This window comes from Delphinus delphis, chromosome 1 (assembly GCF_949987515.2).
Source record: "Delphinus delphis chromosome 1, mDelDel1.2, whole genome shotgun sequence".
Lineage (NCBI taxonomy): Eukaryota > Metazoa > Chordata > Mammalia > Artiodactyla > Delphinidae > Delphinus > Delphinus delphis.
In genome coordinates this window covers 80,863,313-80,885,608 of record NC_082683.1, presented here as the reverse complement: position 1 = coordinate 80,885,608, position 22,296 = coordinate 80,863,313, and the positions used below count along the sequence as shown (strand labels likewise).

At 35.8% G+C, this 22,296-nt stretch overlaps 1 protein-coding gene across 7 annotated transcripts in view; it reads left to right on the top strand.

Annotated features, from left to right (window-relative positions):
• The window catches only part of EVI5 (ecotropic viral integration site 5), a 206,246-nt gene that overhangs the window by 168,469 nt on the left and 15,481 nt on the right, over window positions 1-22,296 (top strand). For all 7 annotated transcript variants that reach the window (XM_060025628.1, XM_060025591.1, XM_060025620.1 and 4 more), the window contains one exon: window positions 6,515-6,610. In XM_060025628.1, the coding sequence (XP_059881611.1) occupies window positions 6,515-6,610 (96 nt within the window). The remainder of the gene's footprint in view (window positions 1-6,514; window positions 6,611-22,296) is intronic.

Sequence of the window (22,296 nt, the reverse complement as noted above, 5' to 3'; positions counted from 1 at the left end):
ATTCCAATTCTGTCACCACTACATAATGAGGGAGAGAGAATGGATCTTGAGGTAACAACCATAAAATCTACTACAAAATATTATAGAGATGAACTATAATTTAGCCTGCTCCAAAATTATATTGTTTTAATGAAGTACTAATTGTATGATTTAATCATATTGCTTTTTAGTTTAAGTTTTCAGTAAAATGTGAAGAAAGTAGTATCCATTCTAGAGCAAAACATGGATTTTTTTTTTTTTTTAAACATGGATTTTTAAATGAAGAAACATTAAGTAACCTTTGGTAGATATGTGTCTTTTCACATATGTAAAGAACAGTGTGTACCAAGTGCTTACTTTTTAGCAGGCTGGGGAGGGAGATGAAATTAATTGCTTTTTATTGATGACTTCCTCCCCATATTTTATTATGAAAAATTTCAAACATACAGAAGTTGAAAGAATTGTATAGTGAACATCATAAACTCACCACCTCCATTCTAAAACTAATATTTTGATATATGTTTTAAATGTTGCTTTATCAGATACTTACCCATCCACCATTCTAGCTCACTTATATTTTTGATGCATGTCAGAGTAAGTTAAAGTTGTCATACTTTACCCCAGTCACTTAAGCTTGCGTATTATTAACCAGAGTTATTAATGACCTTTTGACTAAGAGGCTCATATATAAAGCTCAGTGGCTTAAGGCCTTAATATGAATTAGATTATTTTAGACTTCATAATGGTAATTCCTAAAATAATCATTCAAAGATAGATCTAAGAGTGAAATATGCATTTAAAACTTTCATAAAGTTACTTTATGCTCTCTTGATATAGTTTCTTTTGCTGTGTGAAAAAAGATATATATTTAAGGTCTGTTCACTGAAATTACTGACAATTGCCAAAATTGTTTATATGTTGGATCTCTTTAAGTTTGTTACTTACCTTATTAGTTTTGCTTAGGAAACCAGTTAACTGGCAATCTGTTTTTGTTATCAGTTGGACCAAAAGAAAACCTCAAGAAAATGCAGGTTCCTGGTAAATTTATTAGCGTAGCTGACATTTTCCCACCTGCTTATCAGAAAGAACCATGTGGACATTGCTTGAAAACAGAAAGCTATAAAAATAGTTGCAAAAAAATCTTAAACATTAGAAAATTGAATGAACTGCCTCAGAAGTGAAATCAAATTGATATCCACTTATTAGAATATAATAGTTAATTGTATTTTGGGGTGTTAGAAATATACAGTTATTCAGTTTTTACATTTAAAAAGGATCCTTAAAAGGCTTTATATTAACATATTTAAATGAGACCCTATTTGTAGAACATAAAAATCACAGACTTTTAGATAAAAGGTCATTTTTATACATTTCAATGTATTAAATAGCATTTAGGGCATCTCTCAGTTTTTACTTCTATTTTTGAAATATCAGCTATATTCCCTGAAAGCAGACTATTGAATCAAAATGCCCCAAGCAGAGCTTTCCAGCTGTTGTGTCTGTCACACTGGTGTGCTACTAATGTGTGACAAGTGTGCCAGGATGGTGATTGTCTTCTCCTGGGGTCACTGCTAGAGCCTGGAGTTGCTTAATCACCCTTCCTCTTTCTTCAGTTTAGCCAGTGTGCCTTATAGGTTGTTTATTAGGGTATCTGTCTGTCTGTCCACAGAAACAGTGGTTTGATGGGCATCAGAATCTTTTTGTTTGTAAAAATTTTGCAAAAAAACCCAATAGTAACCTTTGTATTTAAATCTAAAAAGAACAACTACATGCAATTAGATTTGATCAAACATATAAAGTGTTTCTCTTTGAAATTATGCTTTTTTTCTGCAGTTAATAGAAATTCAAAGAACACCATTTTTTTAGTCATAAAATCTAAGAGGGCTTCTTTGATTTTCACAAATATCTTTCAGGAGTCTTTTTTTTAAGCTAAAAGCATTCCATTTTTTATTGTAAAATTTCTTAACTGCCGTTTTTCACTAAACACTACCTTTCCTCCAAAGAAATCAAAGTGCTATAACAAACTTTTTAGCCAAACCCTACAAAGACCCACCTTTGGAAGAAACAAATCTTTGGAGTCACTTGATCGCTTTAAAAAAAATTTTTTTTAATTTATTTTATTTATTTATTTTTGGCTGCGTTGGGTCTTCGTTGCTGCGCATGGGCTATCTCTAGTTGTGACGAGCGGGGGCTACTCTTCGTTGTGGTGTGTGGGCTTCTCGCGGAGGCTTCTCTTGTTGCTCAACACAGGCTCTAGGTGCGTGGGCTTCATTAGTTGTGGCACGCGGGCTCAGTAGTTGTGCCTCACGGGCTCTAGAGCGCAGGCTCAGTAGTTGTGGCTCACAGGCTTAGTTGCTCCGCCACATGTGGGATCTTCCCAGATCAGGGAAGGAACCTGTGTGCCCTGCATTGGCAGCCGGATTCTTAACCACTGCACCACCAGGGAAGTCCCTTGATCGCTTTCTGTAAAACAGATTTAATGATTTCTATCTTGCCAAGCATTTTTTTCATGCAAGTTTTCCTGTAGGGAAGAAATGATATTAATTATTGTTACTGGTCATTCTACAGCCATTCAGACCTAAAGCATTTCTGCGTTCTTGAGCTTCTTCCCTGCAATATTAGAGCTTACCTTGGGCTTTGTCATTTTATTTGCCCTGAAAATTTTATGTTATCCCACATGATGATATTGCTATGCAGTGTTCAAAATCCTCAAGACCTTTGCCTTTATTGGGGACCTGATTTAAAACCACCTTTCTCCAAGTCTGATTCCAAACCATAAACATTTAGCTTATTTCATTCAGAAGGATTTCTCCCTAGTAGTGGATTGCACTTTCCATTTAATCAACCATTTCAAGGGAATTAATATGACATGATAGTAAAATTAGACTAAAATTTAAAGCCATCAAAAACGACAGCTGGACACATGTTAAAATGAGTAATTCTTATCAAATTACCCTGCTTTGGAAGTATATTTACGTACTAAATTTCTGCTGCCATTTCTCATGTCACACATGGGATTTAGAAAGTACTTTCTATAAGAATAACGGCTTCATTTATTTACGTCAATGACTATTCTTCCTCCAAAAATTTTTTTCCTACATTATTCCTTCTCTCATGCACTCACTACTTAATCCCTTCTGCTTAACATCATCTTTGCCATCTTTGAGATATACAGGACTAAGGCGGAGGAAGTCTAGAGCCAAGGAAAATCTTAGAATGAGATGGTTATGAAACAGGCTGAATTTGGGTGGTGGGTTCATTAGTCTTTATTATAATACTCTTTTGTTCTTATTCTGTGCCTTTGAAATATTTAATTTAAAAAGTGGAGTGATTAAAAGTAAGATGCAGGTATAAGTACATGTAAGTGGTATTAGACAACTGTAAATTGATAATATGGGTCATTAGCTTAGGGCCATAAATGAAAGTTGCTATAGTTTTTTTTTTTTTTTTTGGCTGCATTGGGTCTTTGTTGCTGCGCGCAGGCTTTCTCTAGTTGTGGGCAGCGGGGGCTACTCTTCCTTGCGGTGAGTGGGCTTCTCTTGTTGCGGAGCATGGGCTCTAGGTGCGCAGGCTTCAGTAATTGCAGCACGCGGGCTCAGTAGTTGCGGCACGTGGGCCCTAGAGCGCAGGCGCAGTAGTTGTGGCGTCCTGGCTTAGTTGCTTCGTGGCATGTGGGATCTTCCCAGACCAGGGATCAAACCTATGTTCCCTGCATTGGCAGGCGAATTCTTAACCACTGCGCCATCAGGGAAGTCCCTGCTATAGCATTTTATCTTTAATTCTTTTGATATTGCAATTACCGTTTAAATCAGCAGAGGCTGAAATAAATACATAAAGATTTTTGTAACAAATCCAAGAAAGCTAATTTGTGTGATCCTTTGCATAGATTTCCATATATTCTCTTCTGTTTCATTATTTCTCATGTTCATAGTGCTGTAAATTTAAGGTGAAAAATGTGTCAACTGTTGCTGTGACTCTTACGCAGACAGTTCACTCAGTCTTTCATTTAAGTTTCCTTATCTAGGAAATATGAATAAAAATAATACCTATTACACAGGGTTGTTGTGATGATTACATATAAAGGGCTTAGAACAATTCCTAGCTCATTGTAAGCCCCAGTCTTTCTCCACCACAGCTCCACAAAAGAATTAAGTCCTACAGAAAACTGAGTAACTATTTTCTCGATTCTTCTAAGGATGGTACATAGCTAGTACGATTTTAGATGCATAAGAGGTAAGTTAAATCATTACATACAATGATGCTTTAGGCATTAGGGCTTAATTCCTGTGGGGAACCTCAATTGTGAAGGTCTAATAAGTGCTCAAGATATGTTAGCTTTTATTTTTTTTTGGTTGCAAGGGACAAATCCATATTCGAACTGGTTTAAATAATAAAGGGACTTTATTGGTTCATATACCTGAAAAAACAGGTAAGGAAGGCTTCAGAGATGGTTTGATTAGGATCCTGACTTGGTATCCCTGCTGTTCTATTGGTTCTGCTATCATTTATCTGACCATCATACTAATACTTATAACTAAATCTTCAAAAAATTTTTTTTCTTCAATATGGGAATGTGGGGCTTCCCTGGTGGCGCAGTGGTTGAGAGTCTGCCTGCCGATGCAGGGGACATGGGCTCGTGCCCCGGTCCGGGAAGATCCCACATGCCGCGGAGCGGCTGGGCCCGTGAGCCATGGCCACTGAGCCTGCGCATCCGGAGGCTGTGCTCCGCAACGGGAGAGGCCACAGCAGTGAGAGGCCCGCGAAACACCCCCCCCCCCAAAAAAAATATATGGGAATGTGGCTGAAAACCATAAGGTGTCTCTTGTATATATTTAAGAAGCCCTGCATATTTGGAATATAGTAATTGTTAAGTTAGTTCTTTGCTTAGATGATTATATGTGATATTCATGTGTTTAAATGTATAAGAAAAGTTTTAAAGCCTGTAGAAACAGTAGTTTTTCTTTTACATCTATACAAACATTGGTTACATCAAACTGCTTTAGCAGGCCAAATTCCAGTAAAAGGTTTTTAAGGCAGGTTGCCAAAAGAAAAAAATAAAATAATAAAGGTATGTATAGGAATAACGTGATGAAAGGATTTGCAGAACACGCTAAGGGTACATGAGAATGAAATCAAGGTGGCAAAGATAGTTTAACACAGAAGAGCAATCCTGTTGGCATGGTGCCCTGACTCTGCAGAGGAGCTACCCATTCTGTTGCCGGAGCAGCTCTGTCTAGTTCTTCTTTCTGCCAAGGATGTTAGGGGAAGGTGTGTAGAAGAAAAGTAGAGGCTGGATTTGGCTGCAGTCAGAGGTCCAAACCGGATAATGTCCAAGGTCCCTTCTTACTGTGAGTGGAAAGAAACATTTTCCACATTGGAAAATGCTCTTCACTACAACCCATTACAAGGTAATTGTACAGAACCTAAGGCACCTTTTAAAACCTACTTTAAAAAACCGATAAATATTTAGATACCACTAAGATAACTTTTACAGGAACTTCAGAGCTCTTTCAAATCAAAATGTATTATCTTTCTGCTCTATGTATACTGATATTGAATGATCTTCAAGTTGTATTCTTGAGAGGTAATAGCAAGTGTAGAACAGCTTGTATAGTGTCAGTAGTATGAGTAAAAATATGTGGGTATACATGTGTGTTTGATTATATATGTAGAAAATACCATGGAAAGACTACACTAAAAAAACTGTCAACAGTGGTTGTCTCCATGGAAGGAAACTGAGTGATGACTATTGAAAGTGAATTGGTACTTTTCTGGCATGAGTAGTTTCAGTAGATGTCTCTGCATCAGAGCTTCTTAACATTTTAAGCATCAACTTCCTAAACAAATAATCTGGAGATAACAAAAACAATCCTGTTTTCACTCTTTAATAAGTTCTTTACCTTCAAAGTACATTTGTTTTCAGGTGGTATAAGAAAAGGCAGCTCCTCCCCTTCCTAGTCTACTTCCCTGGAAAATGATCCCAGCATGATTCTAGAACTAATTCTTAGGATTGGAGCACCTTTTAATCACATTCCTGAACTAATTAAACAGAAGAGATTTCAGAGCTGTCCTCCCCTTTTAAGAGTGGTTTGGAGAACCTGTTTTTTTTCCTTCTCTGTTCCCCAGCAAAAGCAGGTTCGTAGTGTAGCTGTAGGAGGCTTACAACCTTCTCAGCTAAGCATTGAATCTCTTATAGAACGGATAGAAAAGCATTTGCCCTCAAAATAACTGGATAAATGACTTCTGAATTCTAGGGTAATTTTTTTCACTAGTAGACCCATTTGATTATTGATTTCTAAGAGTCTCTCAAAAGGTACATTTTATAAATTGTATTAATATAATTAATAAGCACTATTTAGAAATATTCAATATAGTTTACTATTAATTATTATACAGAAATAGTTTGAGAATAGATTTGTTCAGAATTTAGCCAATTAAAGGATATGCCCTTATGCTATCCTGTATCTTCAAATGTTCGAGTATATGCTGTGAAAATTGTCTCTTGATTTTGCTTTGTTGTATTGTCACAAAACAGAAAGAAGAAGGAAAGCTTCAAGGACAGCTTAACAAGTCTGATTCTAACCAGTACATTAGGGAACTGAAAGATCAGATAGCAGAGCTGAATCATGAGGTAAGTGATAAATTTTGATCTTCACATATTTCTTTCTTCCTTCCTCTGTATTGACACAACACTTTATTATTGCTTATGACTGACTCTTTCATGGTAAATATTTTCTGTGAATCTTTGATTATGATTCATAATAATATTTTGGAAGATTACCTTCTTTTTAACATGAATTTTTCTGTTCCAATATTGAGGATTTATTTTCCTTAAACCGCTTTAATCATGATCTGAAACGATCAATTAATATTTGTATGGCAAATATTTCACTTTTTTATTGTGATCTGAAAAGGTAGTTTGTCTAGGTGTCAAAGTTACTTAAATTAAATGAAAATTTTCTTTTTACTTCTATAGTAGATTTGTGGTATTTACCGTTGTGGATAGAGGGAAGTTTTTTTTACTCTTCTTTTTCCCAAGCGGTATTACCGAGATTGCAAAAAAGGATACTTGCCTAATATCAGTTAACAGATTTCTTAGTATCTGAATACTTTTTAAACTGGCACTGCCTTGAATCTGTGAGATTCAGCTCATGAAATTTTCAGATAGTTTTACTAGATAGTATACTAGGTAATTTAAATTATTTAATGTGTTTTGATTAGAGAGACACTTTTTATTAATGTGGCTCTAGGTCAGTTTCCTTTTTTTTTAAATGATAAATATCTGGCTAAACATGAATGGAAAAGTGTGTTTCTTACCTTGAATTATTTGTACAATAATGTTTATTCACAGTGATGAGATTTGAATGGGTAACATAAACCTCATTTGTTAAGAAAGAAACTCATTTTCTTCACTAAATTAATTTAAACCTCAAAGGAAAAAGTTTGGATATTACCCTTTCCTGGTATTACACTCTTCAGTGAAAGTCTAAGTGTTTTGGGTAATACCTCCTGGAGGCAGTCAATCTAAGTAAAATCTGAATGAAAAAACAAAACATTAACAAAAATGATAAATCTTAGATGTGGTTTAATTTAATTTGTCCTGAAATTTGGGAGGTCATGCCTATAAATATTGATTTTCAGCTCTGATAACATTTGAGGGATTCAGGATCATGTATAATCTTTACCTATTCGTGTGCATTTTTTATAATCTGTTCTGATCTGATAGCCGTGAATGAAAGAACAAATTACAAATAAACATGTTCTAGAAACCCTTATTCTTTTGAGAACCCTAAGAATTATTCCTTATGTTCAAAGATTTTCCCAAAGGAAATTATGACTAAAATAAAGCAATCTCCCATTTATAATTTTGACATCTAGTGATAAGGAATGTACCTTAACTAAAAATAATGATATTCTCGGGCATCCCTGGTGGCACAGTGGTTGAGAGTCCGCCTGCCGATGCAGGGGACACGGGTTCGTGCCCCGGTCCGGGAAGATCCCACATGCCGCGGAGCAGCTGGGCCCGTGAGCCATGGCCGCTGAGCCTGCGCGTCTGGAGCCTGTGTTCCACAATGGGAGAGGCCACAACAGTGAGAGGCCCGCATACCGCAAAAAATAAATAAATAAATAAATAAATAAATAATGATATTCTCCTCATCAGGAACGGCAGAAAATATAATAGTTCATGAGGTTTAACTTTAATGTAGGTAGGGTTTTTTTCTGTGGCTTGTGAAAGCAATCTTTTATCTTATGCAAACATGAAAAGAAAATTACTTAACAAGTAGAAGTTTCTTCTGTTAAAATAGAGAGCTAGATTGTGCAAATTAAAAACTAGAACAGTTTGTGATAAGATGCTAATTAGGTGATTCAGAATAGGCCAGAGTCCTGGGCTTAACCAAGTCCCAGTTAGGAAGCATAATAGAGAGGAGAATGAGTACAGCTGGGGACCACACAAGCACACAGAGGTGAGAGTGGGTATGGGGTTGGGAGTTTAGAGGAGGCCAGATTTGATTAAGAATTAATGCGACTAGGCTTCCCTGGTGGCTCAGTGGTTAAGAATCCACCGGCCAACACAGGGGACACGGGTTCGAGCCCTGGTCCGGGAAAAGCCCGTATGCCACGGAGCAGCTAAGCCCGTGCGCCACAGCTGCTGAGCCTGTACTCTAGAGCCCGTGAGCCACAACTACTGAGCTCACGTGCCACAACTACTGAAGCCCACGCTCCTAGAGCCCATGCTCCGCAACAAGAGAAGCCACCGCAGTGAGAAGCCTGCGCGCCGCAACAAAGAGTAGCCTCCGCTTACATGCCACAACTAGAGAAAGCCCGCATGCTGCAACGAAGACCCAACACAGCCAAAAATAAATAAATAAATTTATTTTAAAAAAAGAATTAATGCGACTGCGTTGTGGAAATAAGGTTAGACTGAATAGAGCCAGCTTATGGTGAATCTTCAAAGCTAGAAGAGATTAAGTTTACTATTATAGATAATGTGAAACCACTATAGGTCTTCAGTTGGAGACTTCTTTTCATTATGTTTTCTGAGCAGATTTTAATATATGCACCTGTTCAAAGTCTTATAACTAAAGAAAAGATAAGTGAAAACAAGTGAACATTTAAACTGAGATAAATGGTTGTAGTCAACTTACTATAAAAATTACTCTTTTTTGGACCAGGTTCTTGAGAAGTTTAAACAAGTTGTCACTTCTTTAGTGTTTTTTTCATTCTTGTTTATAGCACTTCACAGTGGTAAAAAAAAAAGATAACTGAAGTCAATCTAATTGCTCCAACTTAACTTTTGTCTGTATGCTAAAATTTGCCAGAATCTTTGGCTTTCAACATAAGAATTGACTTTTAAGTGTTAATGTTGTATTTGAGCATGTGACTGTTAATAGTCACTTTGTTAGCTGATCTTTGTACTTCTCTAAATATTGAAGGAAATAGTGAGACAAACTTTGTAGATTCATCTTCCTGAAGATACAGCAATGTTGTACATGTTATAACAGCTATGACCACTTAGCATAGTTAGCTGGATGAAATAGTAAAGAGGATTAAGCAGGTTATTTTTATGAATGGCTGAATATATTGTTAATCTATAAAATAACAATAATAGATACTATTCATTGGTCTGTCGGCCAAGCATTGTGTCAGATACTTCATATTTATTACTACTAATCTTCATAATAATCCCATGTGATGGTGGTATCCTCAGTTGAATGGATGTGGAAACAGACTCACAGTGATTAAGTAACTTTTCCCAAGGTGATGCAAATAATAAATGGTTGAGCCAGGATCTAATCCAGTTTGGCCTGTTCTTTTCTGTGCTGCTTACAGAGACATTAGATTAGAAAACATGTCATCGATGTTTAAAATCCTAAGAATGTCAATTAATGACAATATTTTAACTGTGTTGTCCTCCTTGACACATGAATCTGCATATATCCAGTAAGTAAATTCTGCAGTTGACCTAGCCACAAGGGCTCTCTCTGTTAACATTGCAAATAGAGATTTAGCTTCACTTTCTGCACCTTACTGTCATCCATCCATGTGATTTCTGTGACTCCCAACTCCTGTGATTCCTACCCTCACCACTTAATTTTGCTCCTAATATTACCTACCTACCATAGCAATCTTTTAATTTGAAGCCTTTTACCCTGCCAAGAGCTTCACAGAAGCCACTGTGGAAACTCTTGCTGCCCCAGACCTGGCAGGAGCTGTGGTTAAATCCTCCCCTTAAGCCTACATTCTGTCCTCATGGGAGACATAGAAAAGACCCAAGGTCCCAATTTAAGTGCTTTCGTTATCCCGTCTTCCCACCTCCTGCCCTTACACCCATCTATCATCACAGCACCTACTCTGTACTAGGCACTGGGTTTAGAACTGAAGATAAAGAAGATTGAAACACAATCCATAGCCTCAAGGGGCTCACAGTCTAACAAAGGATGTAGGCGTACAAATAAACAAATTGTAATACATAATGAAAAGTACAGCATTATAGTAGCTACCATTCATTCAACAGCTGCTCTGTGTCAGACACTGTACTAAGTATTATACTTCCTTTATTTCTTTTAATCTTCACAACAGTCCTCTGAAATAGGTAGCATCATTATTATTCATGCTTTACTTGTCATAATGCTGAGGTTCTGGGGTATTAAATAACTCCCCATGGTCATACACTAGTCAGTGATAGAGGTAGAATGCTAGACTATATGACTTTAAGCCCATCCATGCACTTAACTACCATATGCTATATAGCCTCCTTTGAAACATACAGGGATAAGATGGCAACAGCATCTGGGCTGGGTTTTGAAAAATGAAATTTTTTCAGGCAGATTGGACATCAGAAACATTTCAGTCGGAGCCATAAAACAAAAATGTAGATTCCAGAAATGAATAAGCCATCTACTTTTTCAATGCTGATCTGTCTTCTTGCAGCTGCCGACCACTAAAGACGAAGAATATTTTCTAAATGCCAGGAAAGGGAGATAGAAGGAGGTAGAAAGTTAATCTCATTTAGAAGCCAAAGGAAATGTACTCAGAACTCATTTATGTATTGACATATTGAGAAGTATAATCATATGGTTCACCCAAATTATCAGTTAACTAAGCTCCTCTGGGTTCCTTGAAGCCTTGCTACCATTTACGGTATTGTTTCACGCGAAAATGCGCGCTAAACAGCTGATTTGAAAATGTTTTTGGAATACAAATTTTATGTTTTCACTTGTTCTTGATGGTGATGTGTTCCAGTGGATGTTCTAGGAATAGGTAAATTTATTCCAGACTGAAGATAGTTCACTTACACTAAAAAATATTTCCCCATTATACAGCTTTGCTCAATTTTTATGTCTTAATAAAATAGTTTTTTTTTAATAAAATAGTTTTAATGTGCTTTATATCCATAAAGTCTCACAAAAGTAATTCTAGTTCTATTCACTTAGTAGCTTTTCAATGTAAAGCAAATATTCCCCATTTTTATTAAGCTTTCTATGTGGTTGTTGCTAAACCAGGTATAGATCTTTTGGATAATTATTTTAATCTTCACAGTTATTCTGTAAAAATTATTATTCCCATATTATAGGCTCACCAAGGCTAAATAACTTGTCCAAAGTCACACCTATTCCTGATACTAAGACCAAACAACAGTTTCTTCATGGCTCTTTTCATAAAGAAGACCTTCTAGTATGAGTCCATCAGCTATTATCCTTAACATTCTGTAATAGTATGGGTTCATAATCATAAAAACTGAACAGTCTAAAGAACACAAACTGTTTTAAAACTTTTCTATAGAAGTAAAACTTACAGAAAAGTGCCCAGGTGACAAGTTTGTTGCTCAGTAAATTATCACAGTAATCACACCCATGTAACCACCATCCAGGTCCAAGAAATAGACCCCAGAGCTCCATTCATATTCTTTCACAACCTCTCCTTACTCCCTCCTCCTCAAAAATAACCACAATATCAGTTTCTAATACAGTAGTTTTAAGTTTTTGAATTTTATATAAATGGCTTCTTATGGTATATGTTCTTTGGTGTCTTCTTTTGCTCAAAGTTGTTTGTGCAGTTTAACCATGTTATTTTTAAATGTAGCTATAGGTTATTCATTCTCATTGCTGTGTAACTTTTCTTTGTATAAATATACCACAATTTATTCTGTTCGTGAATATTTGAATTACTTCCATTTTGGCCTTTTAAGAACATTGCTGTTATTTATACTCCCATGAGCAGTAAAGATAGTTTCTATTGTTCTGCATCCTCATCAGCATGTAGGATTGTCAGTCTTTATCTAATTTTAGTCACTGACTGTGAAGAGGATTCTCATTATGGTTTTAATGTATATTTCCCTAATTACTAATAAGATTGGGTACCTTCCCCCCAGCATCCAGAACAATATTGGCATGTGGTAGTTACTCCATGAAAACATTTTTAATGAAGAAATGATTGTGAAAGGCTTTGCTGATAACATAACATATAAGTTGTGATAGGAATGCTAAGAAGCTTCCTGATATGCGAAAAACATTGGAAAGATCATGCCTGGCAGAAGAAACAACTAGCACAAAGACCCTAGACAAAAATGAAGTGGACTTTTTGAGAAACCATACTAATGTGGCTGGAGTGTAGCACAGGGCGGGAAAAAATGGTATGAGGTAAGATTAGAGAGGAAGACAGAGTCAAATCATATATGGTGTTTTGTAAGCCAGGATAAATCATTTGAATTTTATTCTTGGTTGAGTGGGAATGGATTTAAGCAAAGAGTGATGTGTTTTGATTTGCCCTGCCTGCTATGTGGTGAATTGATTGTAGGAAAGTAAGAATGGAAATAGGGAAGCTCATTAGGAGGCTGTTAAAATAGTCAAGGTAAGAGCAAAGGTGACTTAGAAGGATGGCAGAAGTGGAAATCTTAGCAACGTGGATGTATTAGAGATATGTTTTAGAGGCAGAGAATTTGCAGATGGATTGTATGAGGGACATGAGAGTGCAGTCAGTGACTCCAGAGGTTTTTGGCTTCATAGTTGAGTGAATGGTTGGTGCCACTTACTGAGGTTAGGGAAGGGGAGATCCAAAGCTTTGTTTTGTTTATGTTAAGATTGAGATTCCTGTTAAACATTAAAATGAAAATAGCAGGTAGACAATGGGTATGTGAGTATGAGGTTCTAAAAAAGAGGTCACGGCGAAAAATAGGTTTACTAGTCATTGGCATATAAATGGCATTCGTAGATAAAGAGAAGGAGGTCCAGGAGCAAGTTAGTGGGCTCCTGACCTTTAAGGTCAAGAGAGCCAGCAAAGGAGGCTAAAACCACCAGTGGGATAGGAGGGGAACTGGGAAGTGTGAAGATATAGGAACCCCCCAAAAGGAGACTTTCAAGAAAGAAGCATTTCAGCATAGTTGTTTTAATTAGATTTTTAAACTTCCCTGATCCATCTGAAGAATGAGTTTATGTAAAGAGGTTTCGTCATCATTTTTTACCATTTATCAGAAAACGGTGGATGATTTATGAAAGAACTTGAGAAGGATCGATCTATGGTCTGTCACTGAACGATTACTAACACCTCCTTCTTGAAGAAATTAGAGAACTGTTAGCTATTTCAGGACAAAAAAAAAAAAAAGAAAGAACTATTACAGGATGCTCTAAACAACGTACAATCCGGGTAAGTGGAACCAACTTTCGCTCGAAGGATAGACATTGTGCTGGTTTCCAAAAGGTCTTCTGTCTTCCTGTCTCCTTTGTTGGGGAGGCAGGTTTTTTTAAGTTAAGTTGTCGTATGTCACTAGAATCTTCTTTTTTTTCTTCTAGCCAAGTATGAAATTAGGAGTTTGAGTAAATAAAAAGAAATCTAAACAAAGCCCTTACTGCAGTTTGGCTTAGGAAATATTTATACATGTAATATTTAAGTTTTTAAATTCTGATAACTCTGTTTATGTATACCTGAGCTATGGATTTAATTAAATATCTACCAAAATGTATTTTAATGTCCTAAACAGTCTTAATATGTTTAATATGTATACTCATTTTGTTATCAACTAGAATTTTTGAAATAAGGATCTTTAAGAGTCAAATGACAGATGACCCTTTGGTACTGTTTGAGTCTTTTTTTCTTCCCTGTATTTTTCAGTTTAAAAATAGTTAATAAAACCACTTGAACTTGAATTAAAAAAAAAAGAAGAAGAAGAAGCTTTTTAAAGACTCAATAAACATTGATTTTCATCTAGGCATTAAAACCAGAATAAAGGTAGAAAAGAACTTAGTCATTTGGCTCTGTAGGTATTGACAGCTATTTTTTCCTCTTTTTGTCCAACTGAATGATTTTGGTTTTGTTTTCTTAACTGGATGCTTATTCTATGCTACTGTTTCTACCAGTGTTTGTTTCCTTTTAAATCTTGCAAAACTCTGAGTATATTACCTAGTTTACAGAGTGGTAACCTAGAATAGAATTTACATTCTTACAAACAACTTTGATAACAACAATCTGTATCTGGAGGCAGAAATAAGAATCAAAAATAGTGTTTTCTGTTTGTACGGTTGGCTGTTGATAATTGAATTATCTTTTTTAGAAATACAACTACTTTTTAATTTATTTATTTTTGGCTGCACTGAGTCTTTGTTGCTGCGTGCGGGCTTTCTCTAGTTGCGGCGAGCAGGGGCTACTGTTCATTGCAGTGCGCGGGCTTCTCATTGTGGTCGCTTCTCTTGTTAAGGAGCATGGGCTCTAGGCACGTGGGCTTCAGTAGTTGTGGCACACGGGCTCAGTAGTTGTGGCTCGTGGGCTCTAGAACGCAGGCTCAGTACTTGTGGCACACAGGCTTAGTTGCTCCGCGGCATGTGGGATCTTCCTGGACCAGGGCTTGAACCTGTGTCCCTGCATTGGCAGGCGGATTCTTAACCACTGTGCCACCAGGGAAGCCCTGATAATTGAAGTTTAATTTTAAGGTTATTATTTAAGAAATTTTTCAAAATGTGGAATTTTAAGCCTTCATGTATGTTTTTACAGTGAAAAGTGCTAGGTTTCTCAGTGTAGAAGCTTCTTAATAAAAGAAATTATTTCCTTCAACTTGTTCTTTCTCTAGTTAGAACAATGTGAAGTACCATGCAGGAGCTCACACAAGCCTCAGTGCAAGTAAATTCTTTTTTCTCTGCTGCCCCAAAAAAAGGTCCTATGTAGATAATGAGAGATTATAATTGTACTCCTATGAAAATTGGTTTAAGGCCCTTGAATGAAACGTTTAGCACTGGTTTTTAATCTTACAACCTCCATTTACTGATAAAAAAATTGATTCTTAATGACTTCTTTAAATGAGTGTTATTACTCCTGTTTCTCTTATATGTTCCATTTTATCTTCGGTAAGCAGCTTATCTTATTTGAAGTCATAAGATTAAAAAAATTATTGTACAATATTTTATGTCTGGAATAATATCACTATGTAAAAGACTTAAAGCTGAGATTTCAGATTTATGTTTTTTTTAAACCAGGCATGTTCTTAAAGTTTATCTAGTTTTTCACTTGGTAAATGAGGAAGCTGAGGGCCCAAGACTTAAAGGGACTTACCCAAAGTTGCACAGCTCTTTGGTGGCAGAGACGGAACTACTGCCCAGGAGCTCTGGCCTCTGATTTACTACATCCCACTGCCCTACCAGTCCTGCCGACCAATTTAGCTGTCTCATGGTAGATAGAGTAGGAGTTTCATAGATGTTTAATTGAATTAAAATTAACTACCTCTCTCAGATGAGAACCCAGTGTCTAGATAGTAGAAATCTACTCTCACTTAGTATTCTTTACTTTTCCTTCAGCTTCAGGATCTGAACTTTTATTTGATCTGAGACTGGGGACTTGACCCTTCAGATTCTGCTTCAGTTTCCAGTGGTTACCACTAAAATCTTAGCTTTTAAATATTAGATGATTTTCTGAAAACAGAGGCAACTGAGATTTTTTAGCCAAATCTGACATTTCTAGAAACCAGGTAAAATAGTCAACCCAATTTTATATATACATATTATTTAAGAAATACAAGCTTACTCAAGGACGTAAATTAGCTTAGCTATTCAATACATTCTGTTTGAAGAGTCTGTTATTTAGAGAAAGACAAATATATGATATCACTTATATGTGGAACCTTAAAAAATGATACAAATGAACTTACTTACAAAACAGAAATAGACTCACAGACATAGAAAACAAACTTACGGTTACCAAAGGGGAAAGGGGGAGAGAAATTAGGAGTTTGGAATTAACATATACATATTACTATATATACACTAGGTAACAACAGGGATCTACTGTATAGCACAGGGAGCTATATTCAATATCTTGTAATAACCTATAATGGAAAATAATCTGAAAATCATATATATATGATTTTCAGAGATACATATATAGGAAAAAAAAATATATATATATATATGAGTTTGATATTTAACTGGTGACCAAACTTCCAGTAATTGTTTCTAGATTAATTTTTCTTTTAATCTCCAGGGATATATGTCTTTCCATTCATTCTTTGCCTCCAAAAAGAAATACCACATTCATATAAAGAAATCTATAATAATCCCACACTTTTACTTTTATTCAAGACTTTTAGACCGTTTTCTAGTTTTATGTTACATTCATAAAAAGAGTGTTTTCTACCTAATTACATGCATCTGTGTATCCTGTTCCTACTGTAGGTAAAAAGAGATTTTTTAATTTGTCAATGAAAAATGTGTTTCTAATGATGGTAATTTCATTAAGGAATTGGAGTTGAATCATGAGAATATGAAAAAAAAGGTCTGGTAGGAGAGAGTGAGATAATGAAATCACTTAGGAAAGAAAAATTAAAAATATAAAACAATTTGCTGTACACCTGAAACTAACACAACATTGTAAATCAACTATACTCCAATATAAATTAAAGAAAAAAAGAAAGCAAGGCAGGAAAAGAAATTAGAACATAGAAAAGATGAGATACCAAGGAAAGAAGACTCTTAGGAATATTGACTGAAGTAGGACATGCCTCTAGAAGGGTTTGTAATGAGATTTCTAGGATAAACTCTGGGTGAGCAGCCAATTTAGAGAATACAAAAGCAATATAGAACTAGGGTTTTAGATCTGAATTAAGGACCAAGTACTCAGAATTAAGGACCAAGTAAATATCCTCAAGAGATAATATCACACTGGCCAAGGAACAGAACCCGTTAGAAGTGTAAAGTCAGACTTGGATATTAAGCTGTGTCAGGTGGAACTTTTTCTGATATTGTGCCAGACACTATAGGAAGTACAGTGTAGTCTTACTCTCAAGGAATTTACAGTCTGATGGGAAGAAGCAGAACAGTTAATTTGATAAAGACTATGTGGTTGGTACTGATAATACTTGATAGTTCAGAAATGGGAGCAAACACAGCACTTAATTTCGTTTATTTTAATTAGTGGCTGTTATACTGTCCTTGATGCTCCAGGGCAAGCTAAGCTGTGCGTTCCTTGATGGGAAAAGTTGTCTTATTCAGCCTTATATTTCTTAGAGTCTTTCAAAAGTCCTGACGCAGTACCATAAACTGATGGATTCAGTTAGTTCTCATGGTGTTCAGATTGTCCTGAATTTGACCAGTGGGAGCTCTTTAAGGCTAGCTTCAGTATCTTTTTTTTCCTTTACAAACCCATTAGTCTTTGAGCATTTTTGCGTTTTCTGGCACTAATAGTACTTTACATCAAATGAGTATAGCTGGATTTTCAAATGTAAGGTAGTGAAACAGTGTTTATTAGTATAGTCGGCCCTCACCATCCGCGGGTTCCATATCCGCGGATCCCGCCAACCTCAGATTGAAAATATTCGAAAAAGAAATATTCCAGAAGGTTTCAAAAAGCAAAACTTGAATTTGTCACACATGCAACTATTTACATAGTATTTACATTGTATTTACAACTATTTACATAGCATTTACATTGTATTAGGTATTATAACTAATTTAGAGATTACTTAAATTATACAGGAGGATGTGCACAGGTTATATGCAAATACTACACCATTTTCTATGAGGGACTTGAGCATCTGTGGATTTTGGTATCCACAGGGTCCTGGAACCAATCTCCCTTGGACACTGAGAGACAACTGTACTGATCTGTAAATTGCTTAATAAATGGTCCCAACAATTACTCTTATGACTATTAGATTGGAAACATACCTCACAAGAAACCACTTCAAGGGAAACTGCATGTCAAATACCACTTGGGTTATGAGAAATAAAGGTAGATGATAATAAGCATTTTTTTAAAGGAAATGGATCTAACTATAAAGCCTAGAGTGACAGTTTTTATAGTTACTTACAGCAGTTCTTAAACAGATTTAATTCAATAGGGGTGGAAGAGACTTGCTTTCAGCCTTCCCACGAAGAGGCCATCTAATAGTATACTCTTAGATCTAAGACATGAGGAAAATAAGATATAAATGCCTAAAGCCATTTCAATCATATGTATGATACCAATAAGGTTTTAGCATGACTACAGTATTACTTGTTGACATTTAGAATGATACTAATAAGGTGTGCTTGAAGATTTCATTCAACCTGATATGGGGCAACCAAAATGAGCTATGATTTTTAAATCCAGTGAATTTACTCATATACTCAGGTTTCAAGACTTCAGTATTCAGTTTTTAAATTTCCTTCATTTATTTGAAAGCTGATTATCCCTACTCTTCACCTCTTACTTTCTCCTTCACTATCATGTCACTACTGCTAAACACATTCATAAAATAGAGAAGAGGGGAAAAATAAATATCCATGCAATTTATCAGGTTCTTAATAGCATTTCCGGATTTTGTTTGTTGTTCTTTGGGTTTTTTCATTTGATAAGTTTAGTTTTGTTTCTGAATTTTGTGTCTTTGCTCTCCATCTTACTGCAGGTGGTTGAGAAACTGTCATCCTGGATTGTAGGCCTAGTTCTGCCACTGATTAACTGTGTGACCTCAGGATGCCAATTTACTTCATACATTCATTCAGTGAACATTTGGACATCTTTTAGCTCCCAGGCATGCCTCAGGCTTTCCCTCAGTTTCTACATCCCAAAACAGTTATACTAAATGATCTTTAAAGTCCTTTCCATCCCAGTCCTGTGCTAGGTGTAGAAAAGTCATAGTCCCAATTGTTAAGGAATTCAGACTGGTAGGGAGAGCCAGTCAGTATGGGCAGTGCTGTGGTAGAACCGTATGGTACCACGGCCCAGAAACGTGAGGAAGCATCTGGGCGTGGGGCTGCCTAAACTCTGTATTGAAGGAAGAATAGAAGATAACCAGGAAAAGGAAAGTAGAAGGATATTTCAGGTAGAGAAGCCATCATATGCAAAGGCTTGGAGGCAAGTAGAGAGCAAGTAAGGAAGGAACAGCTAAAAAAGTAGGAGGGAAATCAGTAAAGAGGGACACCTCTGAAACCAGAGAGAGCCTTCCCCTGATCAGTCTGTTTTTAGTGTGTGGTAGTGAAGAAATCATTTGTAGAGATTGATCTGATGGCTGAGGGTAAAGCTTTCTTAATCAAACAAGAGGAAATCCATAAAATACAATCTTCTTCCTTGATTATGTTATGAGTTATTTTCCTTTTAAGGCCTTGGTTCAAATGATGCATTTCAGAGCCAATTTGAATCTTTTCAATCTAATTTAGGTATTCTTGTGCTATTATTCACCAAGCTATCCAGTACTTCACACTTGTTTTTTAGTGCTCTATTCTTAAGTATTAGTCCAGTTTCTTCAACTACACTAAGATTTTGAAATATAGTCATTTTTAAAAACTTTTTTTTTTTTTTGCATCACGTAATTCAATTTTAAAATGCTAGTTTTTAAAAGAAACAGTAACAGGGCTTCCCTGGTGGCACAGTGGTTGAGAGTAAGCCTGCCAATGCAGGGGACACGGGTTCGTGCCCCGGTCCGGGAAGATCCCACGTGCCGCGGAGCGGCTGGGCCCATGAGCCATGGCCACTGAGCCTGCGCGTCCGGAGCCTGTGCTCTGCAACGGGAGAGGCCACAACAGTGAGAGGCCCACATACTGCAGAAAAAAAAAAAAAAGAAACAGTAACATAGTATTGACAGTTTTTCAAACTAGGAACATTTGAAAATGTGCTCCATAAATTTACTGTGTCGATTAAAGGAAAATCGATAAAAGATGAATAGCTAACTCTCTCTGATTTACAAAAACTAAAAATTTTACATTGTGGTTGGAAGTCTTTAGTGCAGTAAATCATGCGCTTTTCATGGACCATATCTCACAGATGCAGTTGGACGTGAGATAATCAGATTTTCACTCCCCACAAGCTGAACAGCTGAAAATGTCATACCAATAATACTTGTCAAAGACTCAGTGCTCCTTTCCTGCCTGTCTGATTTAAGTTGTTGTGGTCAGTGTGAGGAACCTGTGATATGATAAGATAGCATTCGTGAGGTCATGTGGTTTGCAAGTACCCAATCTTAACTAAGCAGCCTGTGAGCACCTCCGAATGAGGAAGAAAGGGATACTAACCTTGTCTGTTTGAAAGCTTATTTTGTGTTCAGTGATAAAATAGTGTGGGTGTGTAGCCATATATATATATATATATATATATATATATATATATATATATATATATATATATATATATAGTATATATTTAAAATTATTTTTCCATCAGGAGTTTTAGTTTCTGAAGAAAGTAAATACTATAAATGCATTCATCTCCTTTAACTTCAGTCTAAAGGGTTAAACATTTTATTGCAAATATTTTCTGCCTGTTTAAAATGAAACTGTAGAAAGTAGCCATCATTTCTTTTTCTGTTGAGAAAAAACTAGATGTTAAAGGTTAATATTGTTGGTGAATTTTTTTAATCAATTAAAATTTCTGCATTTCCTAAATAGAAAATTATTTCTTTTCAGTCTGGCAATATCTCCATTGAAAACATATCCACAAAATGGATATCTGATATATGTGTAAATATATATATAGATGTAGATACTTAATATATTTATATATATATAACAGCTTTATTGAGCTTTAATTCACATACAGTACAGTTCACCCATTTAAAATGTGCAATCCAGTAGTTTTTTATATATTCACAGAGTTGTGCAGTCATCACCACAATAAATTTCAGAACATTTTTATCACTCAAAAATTAATCACATTCCCATTATCAGTCACTCCTCATTTCCCCCAAGTTCCCGTCCCCCAGCTCTAGGCAAACACTAATCTACTTTCTGTCCCTGTTGATTTCCCTATTCTGGACATTTCATTTAATGGAATTATACAATATGTGGTCATCTGTGACTGGTTTCTGGTACTTAGCATAATGTTTTCAAAGTTCATCCATGTAAATAGTAGCATGTATCAGTACTTCATTCCTTCTTATTGCCTAATAATATTCCTTCATATGGATATACCATAATTTATTTATCTATGCATCAGTTGATGGACATTTCGGTTGTTCCCACTTTGGGGCTATTATAAATAATGCTGCTGCAAGCATTTATGTACAGGTTTCTTTGTGAGCATATTTTCATCTGTCTTGAATGTATACTTAGTAATGAAATTGCTGGGTCATGTGGTAACTCTATGCTTAACCATTTGAGGAACTGCCATACTGTTTTCCAAAGAAGCTGTACCATTGTATATTCCCGCTGGCTGTTTATGAGGGTTCTAGTTTCTTCACATCTTTGCCAATACTTGTTATTCTCTCTCTTTTTTTATAGCTGTCCTAGTAAGTGTAAATGTCATATCATTTTGTTTTTGATTTGTATTCTCCTGATGGTTTATGATATTGAGCGTCTTTCCCTATGTTTATTGGCCATTTATATCTTCTTTAGAGAAATATCTACTCAGACCCTTTGCCCAGTTCAAACTGGGTAGTCTTTTTATAATTGAGTTGTAAGAATTCTTTATATATTCTAGACACTAATCCCTTATCAGATAAATGATTCAAAATTTGGCTGATTGGATGGACTGATAAAACCCATGATTTAGTTTTAGAGAAGAATAATTCCTCTTAAGAATTCAATCCAGATAGAAAAGAAATGCTTCGTTTTTATGAGGATGTTTTGCTAAAGGTTTGAATTTTTTTCAGTGCTCCAGCTAAAGGTTAAATCATATGAAATGTACGTGGTACTTTGATGTAGCTTTAAAAGTTCAGAGTGAAACAAGTGTGAAGTGATTTATTTCCTGTAATTGGTCATAAATTTACATAGAACCTCATATATTCCTAACCTCATCACCATTGACATTAGAGTACCTTCTAAATAATGTTAATGGTTTCAATTTTATCAAGATGTGTCAGCTGCCAGGAAGAGGGCAATGGCAGTTTCATTTTGTTTGCCCAAGTGTACTGGATAAATCTAAGTA